The 18,170-nt window shown below is 35.0% G+C and overlaps 3 protein-coding genes across 5 annotated transcripts; 2 read left to right on the top strand and 1 right to left on the bottom strand.

The window, feature by feature from the left end:
- Positions 1-927: 927 nt before the first annotated feature.
- LOC306879848 (lymphokine-activated killer T-cell-originated protein kinase homolog) lies at positions 928-4,340 on the top strand. Of its 2 annotated transcripts, none has more exons than XM_079433063.1 (8): positions 928-954; positions 1,187-1,260; positions 1,425-1,518; positions 1,612-1,751; positions 1,846-2,015; positions 2,131-2,260; positions 3,037-3,228; positions 3,319-4,340. In XM_079433063.1, the coding sequence occupies exons 2-8, from the start codon at positions 1,191-1,193 to the stop codon at positions 3,552-3,554; spliced, it is 1,032 nt and encodes a 343-aa protein (XP_079289189.1). In that variant the 5' UTR covers positions 928-954; positions 1,187-1,190; the 3' UTR covers positions 3,555-4,340. The 2 variants fall into 2 exon arrangements, with proteins under 2 accessions (XP_079289189.1, XP_079289188.1); XM_079433062.1 differs by having other exon boundaries at positions 928-1,010; positions 3,319-4,338.
- A 366-nt stretch (positions 4,341-4,706) lies between these two features.
- On the bottom strand, positions 4,707-9,621 carry LOC306879850 (N-acetyltransferase ESCO2-like). Its single transcript, XM_079433065.1, has 11 exons — positions 9,490-9,621; positions 9,019-9,073; positions 8,027-8,909; positions 7,865-7,943; positions 7,270-7,306; positions 6,876-7,017; positions 6,678-6,809; positions 6,512-6,601; positions 6,277-6,420; positions 5,311-5,495; positions 4,707-5,222 (listed from the first exon to the last, which is right to left on the bottom strand). The coding sequence occupies exons 2-11, from the start codon at positions 9,060-9,062 to the stop codon at positions 5,090-5,092; spliced, it is 1,869 nt and encodes a 622-aa protein (XP_079289191.1). The 5' UTR covers positions 9,063-9,073; positions 9,490-9,621; the 3' UTR covers positions 4,707-5,089.
- A 36-nt stretch (positions 9,622-9,657) lies between these two features.
- Positions 9,658-12,400, top strand: LOC306880245 (coiled-coil domain-containing protein 25). Of its 2 annotated transcripts, none has more exons than XM_079433649.1 (9): positions 9,658-10,045; positions 10,265-10,312; positions 10,400-10,439; positions 10,556-10,607; positions 10,682-10,757; positions 10,823-10,926; positions 11,157-11,359; positions 11,744-11,789; positions 11,873-12,400. In XM_079433649.1, the coding sequence occupies exons 1-9, from the start codon at positions 10,021-10,023 to the stop codon at positions 11,900-11,902; spliced, it is 624 nt and encodes a 207-aa protein (XP_079289775.1). In that variant the 5' UTR covers positions 9,658-10,020; the 3' UTR covers positions 11,903-12,400. The 2 variants fall into 2 exon arrangements, with proteins under 2 accessions (XP_079289775.1, XP_079289776.1); XM_079433650.1 differs by having other exon boundaries at positions 10,883-10,926; positions 11,873-12,345.
- Positions 12,401-18,170: the final 5,770 nt, after the last annotated feature.

The following is an 18,170-nucleotide window of genomic DNA, read 5'->3' as shown; positions in this document are numbered from 1 at the left end:
TAAAAGCATGTTTGGACACGGGCCACTTGGTTATCTAGACTTGCCTTTGGCACAACAGAACGTTTAAGAAATATTATTACCACAAAAACAGCTAAGTTCATTCAGCAACTCCCATGCATACATGATGCCATCTACTGGACATAGGTAAGTATTTTCCACTTGTTTACATGATTTTTTTTTTTTTTTTTTTTTACACAACCAAAACGATGTTGTGTAACGCTATATTAAATAACAATGAAGTAACAAATATTATATAATACTTAATAGACCAAAAATGTATGCACATCAAACAGACTATATGTTTTAAAAAAAAATACGTAGGCTAGGTCAGTAGTCTACATTAAATGTGGGCTATTTTTCTACTTTTGACACCTTTCTATTCTGAAATAAAAGGCTTCTCGTTATTAAAAGGGCCAGTGTTATTTTAGTATTAGCCTATTTAGCCATATAATACAATAATTTTATTAATATTTTGAGTTAGTTTTTTTGTTCTTTATTTGTAATTTTTCATTTTGATTTTAGTCGTTTTAAGTTTTGTCATTTTAAAATAATATGATTTTATTTATTTATTTTAATATGACTATTTATGTTTATTGATATTTTAGATTTAGATCATTTTATTATAATTTTAATCGTATATGTATATTTTATTTCAGATTTATTTTAATTAACAAAGTATTTCAATTGTTTTAATTAACAATGATAGCCTTGATAATGGCAAATAATATCCAGCGGAACAATAATATCCAGTCATTGTAATGTAGGCTAATTATTTGTAATCATACAGTATGTTATTATATTTTAATGTAGCTATTTAGTGTTAAAAATGTTATAGCAATGTTCTAAAGTTAACAAAGTAACAAATGTTGAGTAACACTGGAGAATGAAGAAAAAAACGAAAACGCGCGCGGTCAGTTTTGTCCCTCCACGGACGCTGTAGCGTCAAACTAACCGGTGATTATTTTCAAATCCGAGCGCGTATTTCAGCATCTCTGAAGCTCTTATATAATGTAATTTAAGTTATTTACGTTATCTATATAAGTCATATTACGCATTTTGAATTGATGTTTGATATTTAACGTTAGTTTAATCGGTTGTGTATAGCGTGGTTAAACTTGTTTGTCGTTTTGCCTTACGGATTGTGACAGTGTAAACAAAAATATGATCTTTTATTGTTTAATTTTAGAGAAATGGAGGCCAACAAAGAATCACCTTGTGCCTTTAAAACGCCCTGCAAGCCTGCAAAAGTGAAAAGTCCAGGTAAAGTGATCTTTAGACGTCTGATACTATGATTACAATAACGTTACATCTAGCGACACGCTGCATTGACTTTCTCATTATCAAGATGGTTTAACATCCCATCTTGATCAAATTGTGGTCGTTTATATATATATAGTTAATTAACTTCCATGTATTGTTATCAGTCAGTGCATGTGGAACCCCAGTCACCATTCCTGCCTCTCCCTTCATGAAGAAGCTCGGCTGTGGGACTGGAGTCAATGTCTATCTCATGAACAGGTACATACATATATATTTGCTGCATGTTTGTGCTACCTTCTCCATGATAGTGTAATGAAAAAGTTGAAACATCTGTGCCACTATTTACATCAGGATGGGTAAGCACACACATTCACCATGGGCCATTAAGAAGATCAACAGCAAATGTGCAAAAACTCAAATGACTGTTTATCAGAAGCGTCTGAGCGAAGAGGCAAAGATCTTAAAAGACCTGCACCACCCCAATATTGTTGGTAAATATCTCTTTAAAATACTACATTCTAATAGTCAATGTAAACATTATAAGAGAAATATCTTTTTAAATGATTTATTTCCTGTGTTTTTAAGGTTTCAGAGCTTTTACCACAGCAAAGGACGGCTCTAAGTGTTTGGCGATGGAGTACGGTGGAGAGCAGTCTCTGAATGACCTTATTGAGAAGAGGAGAGAGGAGGGTCTACAGGCATTTCCTGTGGACACTATTGAAAAAGTGGCTCTACATGTCGCACATGGTTTACAGGTGTGCTTGTTAAATCAAACATAAATATGCCGTTACTGCTTTTTCCCGTCTTTAAATGTTGTTGTTGTTACATAATCTCAGGCTTCTACATATGTATTTTGTCTTTTTTCTTCAGTATTTGCACAATGAGAAAAAGCTTTTGCATGGAGACATGAAGTCATGCAATGTTGTCATTAAGGGCGACTTTGAAAGCATCAAAATCTGTGATGTCGGTGTGTCACTGCCACTGGATGAAAACATGCAGGGTATGAAAAGATTTCATATTTCAGCGTATTTTTCCTTGCTTTTAGTTTTTAATTTGTTTTCTTATTTATATTTTATCGTTTTGAATGATGGCCCATTTATTAAGAACCACTCTATGAATGTCTGACGTATGAAATAATAATCTGAAAATCCTGGTTGGTTTACTGAACCTTGTTTACCTGAACCAAGTTTGCATATGTGTTTTTGTTGAATGTCATGTTTGATACAGCAGGTTTTTATGGCCCCAAACTGAACAAGAACAAAAACTGCCGTTGCTAATATTTATATGGCCAAATAAGATGAAATTCTGCTAGCTTGTAATGTAAATCAGTGAAATCTTTACAACAGACTACTTGCATAAAATGTATATAAATATCGGTTGTCACACTATGCTGCATCTCCCAATAATATGTCTAAAGATGTTTAGATATTGTAAAGATATTTCAATGTTTTTTTTTATTAAAGCTCTGAAGTTTTTGTTGTTGGGGACTAAACATATAAGTAATGCAATATAGTCAGTTTTACTTCAATTTTAACATGATTTTTCTAAAAACAAAAATGATGTGTTGAAAGGTGTTCATCTTGAAATGTTACTAACACTATATAATGTATTCTTACTTATTAAAAAAAGATTTCACAGCAAAAAGACACATGTACCATGACCTGAAGGTTGTTTATTTTCAGAAAAGGCCTTTTACTTTCTAATAAAGTTTAAACGATCAGACAGATGTCGTGTACATGATTGTCAGTGTTGTGATATTTCAAATCTTCTCTCCAGTGAGTGATCCAAAGGCCCACTATATAGGGACAGAGCCGTGGAAGCCTAAGGAAGCTTTGGAGGATGGAGTTATCACAGACAAAGCTGATATCTTTGCGTATGGACTCACTCTGTGGGAGATGATGACACTTTCTGTTCCTCATCTGGAGATATTGGACACTGATGGGGATGATGATGATGATGATGATGATGGTAAAATTACTATAATTTTATCCTTAGAGATTCTGTTTAGTTTTCATATTTTCCATTATTTTTAAGTGCCTAATGACTTCGTTTTCTTAGATGATACCTTTGATGAGGATGATTTTGATGAAGATGCATATTATGAGAGACTGGGAACTCGGCCTGCTTTGGACGTAGCCACTCTCGGAGGGGCTTATCAGAGGATGGTGGAGCTCTTCTGTCTCTGTACAGAGGAAGACCCTCATAAAAGACCTTCTGCAGCTCACATAGTTCAGGTGCTGGAATCAAACACCCAGCTTTGTGACAAAAGCAGTGAGGTTATCGTGATTGATTAAATGGTCACTGTTAATTCCTGTCAATGTCAAATATACTGTATGTTTGCCTGTTGTCTCTGGTTACAGTTTGTGAGCGGGTGCATTTTCACATTGTAAATATTTTTCTGTTGTCATGTTACATATTTTATGTACTCGATTGACTTCTAAATACAGTAGTTGTTGCAGCGCAATTTGGATTCAAATCTGTTTTTGAACCATGGTCTTTGTGTGTAAAATCAGCACACATGCTAAATGAATCTGTCTTGTCTTACCTTGAATATAATTTTGAATTTGAATTTTACAATCCTTACTGGATTTAAATTGTACTTTTTTTTTCTCATAAAGGGCAAGTTCTCACTGACAAAATAGCTGACTATAATAAAAGTAATTTATATTCAACATGAAATTATCCATGTAAATTTAAAGTTGACATGCCCTGTTGTGCCACGTGATGTATTCTAAACTAAATGTTTTGTGATGCCATGGATGTATAAATTATTGCATGGGCTAGTTGCACTGTAAAAATGTTAAACCTTAACCAACAAAATGTCATTTTGTTGACTTGACTTCATCTTAAAAAAAAACTTTACATTCCTTAATCTCTCCCTGTCTAGCTAGTGTTTTCTCTGAATAATGCCTGAAACTTTGTATTGCAAGCACTTCCTGTGTGTATTTGCCTCTTTATAATGAATCGCTTATTGTATTCCTCAATTGGAAGTTGCTTTGGATAAAAGCATCTGCTAAATGAATAAATGTAAAGCAAAACAATGGCTGTCAAAAGAATTAAATAAGTTTCTCACAAATCACATTTTTGCACTATCTGAATCCAAAATGATTTTATGGGCAGCGTAATTAGGAATGTTTGCATAATGTATTTTTAAAATGTCAGAAGACTAAATACAATTATCAAATTAAAGGCAAAAGGTTCATTACAAAGTGAAAACTTAGAGATAATTTACCTAAGCTATAAACTTATATGTACACACTCTACAAACGATTGATTAAAGGTTTTTGGAAACTGTTCAATGACCAACCCTTATAAAGCAACCCTCTTTTAAATACACCATGTGCAAATTTTGGCTATTGCAATACAACTGCAAACAGCCAAAACACTTGCAAATTGCAAAAAGATTCTGGAAACTGACAAGAGAGATGTACACAAAGACAACACAAAATATTTGAATAAGTACAATTTATTTAAAAATATGTACAAAGTCAGATGCAAGGATCAGTTCAATTTGAAAGTTCTTGTTCATTTTACAACCAACTTCGAGGCAATTATGAGTCTTAACTTTCCAAACCAGAACCTTTAAGTCGTGGTAGTTAACAGAACTTGCATTTGTGCTAAACATGCTAATGTAAATAGTCTTGAATATTAATTCATGAACTTCACTGTCTATACATAACGGTAAAATATGGATTTTCTCCAGAACACTGCATGAGATTTATCATATTAGACTGAACCTAATTTTAACATTTACATTTTTTTTTATCTATTAAAAACTCAAAGCATTCGCAAATGCAGTCCTACAGGAACCTACAAGAAATGTTGTTCCTTAACTGATGAAGTTATACACCAGAAATGTTGATGTCTCGCAGTACTTTGTAGCGAACAGCTTTCCTTCTGGAGTCGGGTCAGAGAAGGCGATTTCCTCTTTGGTCAGGTGGCTCCCGTACATGAAAGTAGTCCTGAATCAGTAAGAAACAACAGTTTTATATACACAGGCTACTTTATGCTATTTTTTTATGTTATTAATGCACTGAAAATGTTGAGTACCTGGCAGTGTCCAGAAGGCGAGTGGCGATTCCCTTCCTCCTCATCAGACTGAAAACCCAGATGCGACTGACACCACAGATGGCTTTTTCCGGCACGGTAGAGCAGCACCAGGCTCTGTGGTGCTCCATGAAATCCTCTTTGTTCATGTCTTTGGGATTCTCTTGCTGCTCCAGCACCCGAAAAGCCTATGTAACATTAGGTATGATCAGGGTTTAGCAAGATCACTTCAGGGTTTCTTGAATTAGCAATGCTTCAAAGTTGGAAAATACAACTTTCAATAAATTATTATAGATTCACACACACAGCTTAAGACCAGCCTTGAATAACTCTGCTCACAACCATGATAATATGGAAATGACTTTTACTGTACCTTCTCATCACACTGCAAAAAAGTGATGTTTTTCAATAGTATTTTGTCTTGTTCTCTAGAGCAAATTTCTAAAGATTTTAAAATCATGGTACATTTACTTTAGAAGCAAAATGACAAAAAATAACTTGTTTTTGAAAAACGAAAATATATAAATGAAGAGGGTTTAAAACAAAGAATAAATATCTGCCAATGGGCTTGGAAAAAACAACAAGTTTTAATTCAAGAAATGAAAAGATATTTGACTAAGAATTTGTTCTCGTTTTAACCATAAACTCAATTCCATTTCTAAGATAAGACCTTTATCTGTTCAAATCGCATCTCAAGGAAATGTATGCTTAGATATTTACATTGGGGAAAAAAAATACTGAAGATGTTTTTTTCTTTTTTTTGTAATCATGCAACATTTAATGCCATAACATTATGTATATTTAAAACTTTCTTCTCACATTTGAAGGCTTTTTAGACCTTAGTTTGTGGAGGGGGGAAATTAAAACCTTTTAAGACCACTAAAACACTGTCAACTGTACTTTATAGCTCAGAATGGCAATGATATTGAAACAAAGTCAAATGTTAGAAACGTTTTGTTAAACAGTCACCTGTCTAATGTTTTCGGCCACCAGACATCCCACCACCATCCTGTCGCTGTTAATGAACAGGTAGGTTTTAGCCGAGCTCGGGCTACTGAGAGTGATCTGCTGAAAGCCCAATTCACTGTCTGCAATCCGTCTCACGTCCTCTGCCTGAAATCAAGGCAGTGTGGGTTAGGAAATGCCGCCGATTTAGCTGGACAGACCAAGTATTTAAACTATAAATCAATCACTGCCAGCATACCTTTTTTGTGGCATACTTAGGATCATCAGGAAGAACGAGAATGATCTTTCCATCCCAGAACTCAGCCACAACCCTCTCTTTTTTCCAGCCCTAAAAACAAACAAAATCATGTGAAATTCCAGCAGATTTGCTCAGCTGCATTGATGACAGCTTCATGATAGCTCACCACAAATTTAATGGTGTCCAAGAAGCGCTGATGGAACTGTGTGTGCTGGAAGTTGTCCTCAGGACTATCTGTACTGTACAGCATCCCACAGGACCCACATGTGGTAGCACCAAACTGCTTCTGACCAGCATCCTAAATAGCACACATTAACCATTGAGAAGAGGTGGAAAAGAACCAGCGATTTGATTTGCTACTCACAATGATAAGCTGATTATCTGTCTGCTTCTTCATCGCTCTTCTCAAGGCAGTCCTCTCTTTGGCCTTAAGAGCAGGAGTACCAGTCAGTGCGGAAGGAGTGCTGGTGTTCAGCGGTGGTGACAAAATCCCTTTTTTCTGAGATCTAAAACAAAAGATGAGAACAATTGATTACACAGCTTTACATAGGTCATGACATTAAAGTTAAAAGACTGAATATAACCTTGCTAGCACACACAGGGTCATTCATTTATTCTAACCTTATGCAGATGTTCTTTTCAAACTGTATTATTTTTTTTCATTGTAATCATGACTTGGCATTTCTTCAGTATTTTTCCACAGTTGCAATAGGAAAAAGTAGACTTAATTTTTTTTTTGATATATCTGACTGTCTTACCTCTTACTGCCAAAGATGGGATAAACAGATGACTCTTCTGAAAAGACAGCAATAATAAAAAGATCTTTAATAAATAAATATATACACACACATACAGTATATACAATATATATATGACCATGGACCACAAAAACAGTCATAAGTAGCACGGGTATATTTGTAGCAATAGCCAACAATACACTGTATGAATCAAAATTATAGATTTTTCTTTTATGCCAAAAATCTTTAGGATTTTGAATAAAGATAATGTTCTATGAAGATATTTTGTACATTTCCTACTGTAAATGTCAAAACTTAATTTTTGATTAGTAATATGTATTGCTAAGGACTTCATTTGGACAATTTTAACGGCGATTTTCTCAATATTTCGATTTTTTTTTGCACCCTCAGATTCCAAATCTTCAAAACAGAATTTATATAATCACATTAAATAACCCATTTAAAAACTGGTCAAATTAGAAAGTAATTTTGATTCATAAAATAGATCTAATACATGTATTAATAATATACAATAAACACTTTCATATCTATAAAATAAAAAAAAATTATATTAACATTTTAAATAACGGATTTATAGAAAATTATGTTTATATACCTTCATCGAAAGAGCTGTTGTGATCCTGTGGTGGTGTGTCACTCACGTCAAACACTGAATCCGTTTTTGTGGGCGAGTCCTGGAAAACATTTTCAGTTTGAGAAAAAGATGAGAGCTTTACATTTAAAGTTATTAGCAGATGATTCAAGAGTTCAATCTTACCTGGCTACCAGCTTCACTGGTTCCACTGAGACTAACGGATCTCCTCAAAACCACCTTTAACTCTTTGGTAATACCATGCAGAACTCCCAGGATCTGAGGGGACATCGGTTTAGGGCTCAACATCACCTGCATTGATTCACTGCCCTCACCATCTTCATCAGTGGTAACTGTAGCTGAGGTTTCTGCTCTCAGGTGTTTTTTTAAGAAGACAGCACGGCGGACTGGGGAACGTTCTCCTGGTGCTGTCAGCGCTTCTTTCTTTTTTGTGGGTTTCTCATAGGTTGATGGTTGTTTAGGCTTTGTGTTCTGTGCAGACCTTTTGAACATTGAAGTGGGCTTTTTTCCGGTGCTGAAGAAAGCTGCTCCCACAAGCAGCTTGGGTTTACTCTTGGATTTCATACTGCTAAACGAAAACAGGCCCACCGTGGCCTTCAACAACTGATCTGTTTGCGTATCTGAGGGATTTTTCCCTTTGGGTTTAGCAGTGAAGTAGTCCTTTAGGTTAGACTGCGGACCTGTAGCAGTGCCTTTCTTTTGAACCTTCTTCACCGGTTTTTTAACAGGATTCCCAGCATTCAAAGGGAGGTGTGATGGTTCTTTGATTGGGACTGATGGTGGTGACTTGGTTTCCTTTAACAGCTTCCTTTCCAGAGGTGTGAGATAAAGAGGTTTCTGCTTGCCGTAGAAGGATCCCGCTCCCAATACTGTTTTGCGTGGAGAGATCCGCTTTGGAGGAGATTCTAGGGAAGAGGTCCTCTGCATCTTCTTAGGTGTACTGAGAATCTTTTGGGGTGACGCCAGCGAGATGGGAATGTTCTCTTTTTGTCGAGTAGCCCTTCTTGGAGACTTTCTCAAGCTTGTTATTTGTTTCTTGGATGGGTTACTGTGGTGGGTTTAAAAGAAACGGAAGGAAATGGCTCACAATCTGTGTCATAAAAGCAAAATACATTTCCAGATCTAGTAAAGTTATCTAACAAAATTTCATCACATACCTCTCGGCATCAGGAGAGCCATGTTTTCTTTTCCGGGATAACATCTTCAAATCACCTGAAATGAGAAGACGGGGAATAAGATCATAACTTGAACTTTTACACCACAGATTGCATTTCTGGATTATCATTTCACTTCTATTTTATCACATGAGAACTGTGGAGAAAAGCAGTAACATGGTCAAATTTACTAAGCAATGTAACGTTAAATCTGTGTGACTTTAAACTGAGATTCAAAAGAATCAAACTGTATGTTTCGTGTCAAGCTTATTGCTATGATAATGGTATATACCTTGGTCTATAGTTTAAAGAATATAGCATATATATTTTCAACACATATTCATTTTTACCGCAGAATTTTTTCTAGGCGCCAATTAGTTGACATCTTGTTAAAAATACTTGCAGGATCTCGCAGTCATCACAAGCCTTGTTAAGATATTGTCAATGTAACAATATATGTAGTAGTTCACTTACCAGGTTAAATAAATCCGATTCTGTTTTTGAGTTTGTATGAAAACAGATGAGCAAAATAATCGCGGCAAAACTCTCTCCTCAGTCGCGGTCTGTTTTGAACAACGCGCCAAAGTCAATTGTGGCGCACACGGAAACGGAAACAACGACTGTTTGTGACAACTTCCGGTTAGTGCGAGTCATCTCTACGAATCGGTTTGTTTCAAAGAACCCTGACCGCTCCAATTCAGATTGTTGCAGCCATTTAGTTCCTCCAAAAAAAATAATTTAGAATAACTCATAATAGGCATAAAAAGTTTTTTTATTTATTAAAATCGACCGACGTATTTGCTGACAGTTCAGAACTCAACCGAGATTCGATTCATATGAACGATTCATTCACCGTGAATCATTGCAGCGCTGCTTGTTCCTGTTGTGGTCGGGATGGATGCTACACATGACATGTGTCTCTGAGAGAAGATTATTTACCTCTGAAGTGCTCAGTGTTTTGTTGAATACATAGACCTTTCAAAGGTTGCGTCTTTGCGTAAAAAAATGGTGTTTTACTTTAAAAGCGACGGTGAGTAGTGAAATGTGTGTTTCCTGTGCCCAGGCAAAACAGTGTATGTTGTCAACAAAAACAGTTTAAATATATAATGCTTATAAATATATAACAAAGATAGTCAAAACTGCAATATACTGTAACTCAGCATTGTGAGACTGTCTTCAGTTATGTTGCAAGAATAATGAGAGTAAACAGTGCTTTTTAAAAGTTGCAATACATGCTTCTCTTTTACAGTCGTCTCACCGCCCTATACCATCTATATGGGCAAAGATAAATACGAAAGTAAGTACTGAATTCCTTATGAATATTATGTTAGACACCCTCATCCTGTGCTTGTCAGACCATTCAACTGTTTTCGTTTTTCCACAGATGAAGATCTTATAAAGTACGGATGGCCTGAAGATATTTGGTGAGAACAAATATCTATTTAACATTTGCCACCACAAATGAATTATTACTTTCTAGATTTGCTCTGATGTAAAATATCAGTTCAAGTACAAGAAATATTAGTATCTTGTGTTTCAGGTTCCATGTGGACAAGCTCTCATCTGCCCATGTATATCTAAGAATGCCCAAGGTATTTTTAGAGGTTATTCATATTTTAACCTACAGTTTTATTTGTAAGTTGACGTTTATGTTCACTAATTAAAGGGTACAATGGTAGAAGACATACCAAAAGACGTCCTGATCGACTGTGTCCAGCTGGTCAAAAACAACAGCATTCAAGGTACCGTTTCTTTACAAGAAACATCAATGATTTGTAAGTTTTACTTTTTGTATTTTTATTTACAGGTTGCAAAATGAACAATGTTAATGTTGTCTACACACCATGGGGCAATCTGAAAAAAACAGCAGACATGGTTGTCGGGCAGATAGGCTTCCATCGGCAGAAGGAGGTATGAGGAGCCAATTCTGGTCCAGATATTTTATTTGGATGAATGAGCTTGTTTTTATGCAATTGAAACTACGGAAAGCAAACTAATCTGAGTCGGTTATGCCAAAAAATACCATTTTCTGCCTGAGTAAAGTCTATGTGATTTAAGGTGCTTACATTTACATAAGGTGCATTTGGAAATCTTCTAAATAGTTTCTGCATAAATATCCAATTACTATACAATGTCAACAGGTGAAAATTGTGGCAGTAGAAAAGAAAATCAACGAAATCATCAACAGACTAGAGAAAACAAAAGAGGAGCGGTATCCTGATCTTGCCGCGGAGAAAGAGTCCCGGGACAGAGAGGAAAGAAACGAGAAGAAGGCTCAATTACAAGAGCAGAAGAAAAAGGAGAAGGACGAAACGAAGAAGAAAAAAGAGATGGAAGAATTAAGGTGCTGCATATTGTTAAAATGTTTAGATGCATATTATAACCTCAACACAAACAATTATATATTTGTTTTTAATTTTGAAAAATACACTGGCATCCAAATGTTTGAGACCAGTTTATTTTTTCCATTTTATAACTTGATTAAATTTTTTATTACAAATTATGTTATCAGCATAACAGTTCGAGTAAATGTCTGTTGTGTTTCATAACTCTTTTCGCTCCACATGTTTATGCAATATTTTTAGTGTGGTCTCAGACTTTTGGACTCCATTGTAGATACATAAATATAATAAAAATAACCTTTGTACATCAGAATCAGTCCTTGAGACGTATTATTTACAGGTACAGGCATCAGTTTTGTGTACTTGTAACCTCTACTTTCCTGTAGGAATTATTCATCACTGATGAAGAGTGACAACATGACCACAAATGAGGTAATACATCCTTAAAGCTTAATATTCTGCTGAGCATTGACACAAATTCTTTTATGATTTGATGTGATTTTTTTTTTCTGCAGGATGGCTATGATTCAGATGACTTCATGTAAAGAAAAGGAGTGAATCTGCAGTTCAAGGAGAACCAACATCTTCCGCCACAATATGTTTTTTGTGAAAGGAAAGGACTTGAGACATCACATATGAGCCATAAATAAGAAACAGTGCTTGTGGCGATACAGCAAAATGCCTGGACCGTTCTAGAGCAGTTAGCTTTGTCATTTCTTCGAAAATACAAATACAATATGTAAAATATGTAAAAATAAAATAGATCAGATTGCTCATTTAAAGATCTCTGCTGATTCTGTATTTTACACCGTTTTGTTGATGTTTTTGGATGAACTGAAGATACTCAGAGTGGAGATATGTTAATGGATATGTACACTAAGACATTTAGAGTATTTGTGCTTGTAATTTATATACCTTTTTGGCGTGAACTAAACTTTTTTTCTTTTTTGATGTCCTAAACTAAATAAATCTTTGACTTTCTCAGTTCACTTCTGTTGTTATACATTTTTAAAAGCATATAAATACTCTTCTCTGGACAAAGCTAAAAAAAAAAGAAACTTTTTTCTCCTTAAATTTCAGTTTTAGTACAATCGTTGCATCTGGATGGAGCTAGCATTACATTAAAATGTAGTAGCCTAAATAATTTAAAATATATTAAAAAGCTGTTGACAGGACTGAACTGCATAATATTGTGACTATTGCTTTGTTTAAGCTTGCAGTATTGCCGATCATTTCCATTTAGTCCGATGATAAATACACCGCTTTAGTTTACTTTATAAAGTCACAGGCCATCGCATCCACTAGATGGCAGCATTTTATCGAACAAATATAACTGATTCATTTCTTTATACGCATGGAATATCAGATCTGTGATTTAAGACTTTTTCCACAATAGGATACAAAAAAAAAAACTGATCATGAACGTCAAACTGAAGATTACACGAGCTGTTACAGTTATATTTGCGATTTTTCAACGCTTACTAGAATTGCTCATCTTTATGTCTAAATCTATACACGTTCTACCAAGAAATAATATATTCATTTTTTTTTATTAAAAAAATAGTTTATAAAATTGTAATTACTACCAAAATTATTTTTAATTATTATTATTATTATTTTATTCCATCAAATCAATTTATGGTAAAATAATAACATTGACAATGTATAACCTATTGTTGTGGCTGAACGATCAGAAATCGAGTATTTTAAGAGTCTGAAAGCTGCTGACAGACCACATCCTCCTAACACACTTGTTGCGGTACAGACAGACACAAAAGAAAGAGGTTATTCTGCATAGGCGGCGTCTCCTGTCCAAGGCTAGACTGGAAAATATGACCTTGGACTGCCACCTCAGATGTCCTTCACTGGCGGGATGTTTCTGGTTTGTTTATAGGAAAGATTCAGTCACATTCTTTTCAAGCCAGTGGCAGTGCAGTATTACAACACAGGCCTTTCCAGGGACTCATTTACAAAAGTATAAAAGCAAATTGGATTTAAACCTGGAGTTACATTGTCTGAATGACTAAATCATACTGTCACGACAGGCACATACACTTTTGGTGGAATTTTGTGTGGAGACAAGTAAACTGCCTCTAAATAATCAAAATAACAGATTCAATCAATAATGGCACGCAATTCAAAGTTGTTTGTCAAAGCTGTTTGAGTCTGGCTTGCATATGTCCTGATTTATTTCCCTTATGCCAGTGATAAAAAAAAATAAATAAAAAAAAGATATATTCCAGGAAACGTTTTCAGAAGCAGCAAGGATCCATGTCTCTACACCTTTAAAAATAAAGGTTCTTTACTTACTTACTTACTTTTACTTTTTACTTTTGTCATTTAGCAGACGCTTTTGTCCAAAGCGACTTACAAATAAGAAAAAGTAACTAAAACTAAAAGTTACAACTCTATAAATACTATATACCCACATATTTAAGAAAATAAAGAAATTAAATAAAACTGACACATGCATATAACAACATTTCAATAATAAACATATAAATGAAAAAACTAAAATAAAAAGCGATACTTCTATCCCTTGCCAGTGTCCCTGCCCGGTGGAGTCGCACGGTAGAGTTGATGGTCTTTACACTCTTTACTTTTGTCATCTAGCAGACGCCTTTGACCAAATTGTCTTTGTCTTTGGTTCTTTATTTGCATCAGTTTGCAATTTTACCAATGCTTACTATAATTTGATAATCTAAAGGTCTAAATACAACTTAAATCCCTGATTTGTGACTTTGCCACATTCTACCATTCTACTTTGCCACAATCTACACTGTAAAAAAAAAAAAATTGAGCCAACTTAAAATTTTAAGGCAACCAGCTTCAGCAGATTTTTTGAGTTCTCTCAACTTATTTTTGTGGGAGATTCTCAACTTCTTGTTGTATAAACTTAAAACAAGAAGTTGAGAAAACTCAAAAATCTGCTGAAGCTGGTTGCCTTAAAATTTTAAGTTGGCTCAACTTTTATTTTTTATTTTTTTTACAGCGTATGCCAAACTTTATTTTATTTATTTTTAGGCCTTTCAAATAAGACCCATCCAAATCCATTCAGCGGTACAATAATAACATTATTTTTACTGGCATCTTTGGTTCCATGGAGAACTTTAAACTGGCTCTTTTAAGAATTGTTCACTGAAATTGTTCTTTGAACCAGTCAGAAATGGTTCTTCTTATCCACTGATGCGAAAACCCTCTTTTGGAGACATACACATTCTTGCTCCATAGCTGAAGTTAGCATTAACAAAGCAGAGAAAACTTCCTGAAACTTTAACAAACACTCATTTGGTCCAATCGTCTGCCGTCACAGTTAGCTTAGACCTCCACTGGTGGCTGGGGCCCTGCCACACATAACCTGTCTGCTCCATTAACCTCATGTTTAGAACAAAAAGTCTCTAGATGTGGCTGTGGGGCACAAACCAGACCCTGTCAGCTATACTTCACATCTTCACTGGCCATTAGCACGCACTGCGGCCAAAACTGTTGGCAGGGACCACACATGCACACTCATACTGACAGAGCGGGGATAAAGAGGCAGGAAAGCATTGAGAAGTGTTGTCCGCCGCACAAAATGAAAAGGGATGTGCCTCTGTGGTCTTCTGAACCGGCCGGGCCAGCTGGATTCTTTAACAAAAGCAAACAAGGTCATAAAGTGGGTGCAGAGAAGAACAGGCCTGGAGACGAGCCACTGCGATGTGAGGAAATATGGAGGACACATGGGGCTGATTGAACAGTTCCTGCACAGTCGGGGAATGAGAAGACCTCAAACAATGAGATAAAGTGCTGCTTTCTGAACCACTGGGGAAAAACAACACAAACGGTCAAAGGGACATGATTATGAACTTAATTTGTAAAGAAAGTGGAGAGACCGTTTCAGTAAGTTCTGGCCTTCTCATCATTTCATCATTGTATTGTATTTGTATTACCACTTTCTTTCAAAAGTGACAGTAAAGACTTTTGACATCTATTGAAATCTATTGAAAATAAATGCTGTTCTTTGAACTTCCTATTCGTCAGTGAATTGTGAAAAAGTTTCTCAGTTTTCACAAATCAGCATATTAGAATGATTACTGATAAAATACTGATATAATAAAATAGAAAACAGCTATTTAAAAAATGTTATAATATTTGGGTTTTGACCACTGAAAATGTGTAAAACATAACAATTTACTCTTGAATCCATATTGAAATTCAAATATCTCTGGACCTGAACCATATAGGACCTTAAAAATGAAGATGCCAAGGAAAGTTTGTTAAGAGCCAAAATGTAATAAATAAAGATAATTATAATGCATAAAGATATATTTAATAGTTCTTGAGTTACAGGCATGCAAACTTTGGAGTAAAAAGTAGAAAAGTGATATACGGCCATACTCAGAATTAGTGGTCTGCATCCAAAGTGGACACACACACACTCACAACCTTTGGATTACGAGTCCGACTCTCTAACCATTAGGCCACGACTTCCCCAGTGCTTTCCCCCCAAAAGGTGCTTTCCCCCAATTTTTGAATGGTCTGGTCACAACTGGCATATACTGCAACAAATATATCCAACATTCTTTAAAAAAACAAAAAAAACAAATGACCAAATCAAAAATTTGAGCCAGGGAAGTTTCTGAAATTTGGTTGATTTGACACAAAATGACCCATAATACAAAACACATTTAAAAACAACAACAAAAACTAAATAATTGCCAACCTTCTGTTGTTTTTATACTGATCTAATGATATTTTCTTTGCTCTATCCCTAAATCTAACCTTCACATAATCCATGTTTGGATTTTTATTATGACATCATTTAGCTATTATGAATTCTACAGGGGAAAAGTTAAATATGCATTCTACAGTTCAACAAAAACAAATCTGAGATTACTTTGTGAACAAGCCACATTTGTAATCCATAAATGCATTACCTCTTCTTTACAGTAATATCTTTGCACAAAACTTACAATCATTTCAAACCACATAAGCTACGATAATAACAGAAATGATTAACTTTATCTTTCAACCAGAGGAGATGGCCTCATTCTTGGGGTTAGAACCCAATGGAGAGCATCTCTCAAGCTTCATTCTTCATAACACATGATCACTCCCCATGGGTACAGTTAGAGGCGTATTTTGTGCTTGATTTATCGGCAGCAAACTTCATGCTGCTGATTCACTCCAGAGGCACCTGATACAGTGATGGGACAAGATCAACAGAGATGTGACCTACTGATCTGCTCAACCCATTCAGCTGACAACACAAATTCATCTGGCACACATTCAAAGCTTACACCAGCAGCAAGATTTCCAGTCAAAACCTTATCTCACCTTTTATTTTGAAAACTGCTAGAAAATCAGATTAAAGTGGAAGTTGTTTTTCAAAACTTGGTACCTGCTTTCTTATTAGCTGGTCCACATGTTGTTTACCAGCTGGTAAAGAAGAAAGTTTTGAGATGGACGTCAAAGGAATTTTCATCTCAATGGCAGCTGCTCGTCTGGCGTGTGATCACAACCTGTTTGCTGTCATCATGTTTTGGAGATGTGACTGATTAACCAATGTCACCAATGATTCAGGGTATGGATGGTTAGCATGGTTACTTAGCCCCTGCTGGTAGATGTAACTATCAGATTGCAAAAAGCATCTTTCGCCATTGACAGCCATTCAAATATATAATAACAGAAATTGCAAATATTTCCCTATGTTAATGAAATAATTTTGATGTATATTGTTTGTAAAAATGTTAATTGCATCAGAATACTGGATGTCAACCACCGCACTAGCTTGTATCAGCAGTGTATTATTATTTATTGTATCTATGAATTGCTTGAATTAAATTTTATTTTCATATCTTTAGTTTTCATTTTAGTTTAAATTTTACTAATTTTGTCATGTGCTTCTCTCACTTTTATATTTGTGTTTAGATTTCATTTATTTTATTTCAGTTACAGTTTTAGTAATTCAACCTAAACTTATTTATTTCAATCAGTTGCCAAGAAAACATTTCTGGTTTTCATTTTAATATAATAATAAAAAAAAAAAAGTTGTTTAGGTTTTTCAAATTTGAGTTTATCATAACTGCTTGTCAGTACATTCGGAAATACAATTTATCTATGTTTCAACAGAAATAATTATGAAATTAAATATGAAGATGCATTAAAGTTGGTCATTCTCAAGTTTAATGTATAATATATTTAATACTTAATGTATGCACTTACATTTCTGAAAACATTAGATTTAGTTCACACTTTTTTAATTTCAGCTTTTTTTTCAGTTAAAGGCAACAAACAATAGTTTTAGCTTTAGTAAAAAAATTATAAATAACAGCACTGCTAGAAACAAGCTTGTTCCAAAACATAGCAATCAACCTAAGCTGATTTTAGCTTATTTTTTTTTCAGCAGGGAAAGCAGACACTATAAGACAGACATAAAGTTATTTGTAATTCAATGTTTATATCAACTCAAGTCTCAGAGTGTTAGAACAACATTTCCACAGCAGATTTGGGTCAGAAGTTCAACAATCTTAAGTAGGGCAAAGCAAAAATTCCTTCTTCGGAGACATTTTTGTAGGGAAGCAGAGCACAGAGCAGGTCAGGCATGTGTGGAAAGCTGGAGAATATGTGTGGATTGCACCAGAGGGAGCCATTAAATCAAGGTCATGTGACGCTCACCATCAGTCCAAAAAACTCTTGGCTCTGTCATAATGCTCTGAAATTCACTTGGGAGCTCGGCCATATGATTCTGGATCTTTGAATACAAGCCCAGGAGGAGCCATGGAGCTCAACAGCAAAGGATATCAGCACTGCATCCAAAATAAAACATTACTT

This window comes from Barbus barbus, assembly GCF_936440315.1.
Source record: "Barbus barbus genome assembly, chromosome: 14".
Lineage (NCBI taxonomy): Eukaryota > Metazoa > Chordata > Actinopteri > Cypriniformes > Cyprinidae > Barbus > Barbus barbus.
The sequence above is the reverse complement of the archived record's forward strand: the minus strand, read 5'-3'. Positions and strand labels throughout refer to the sequence as shown.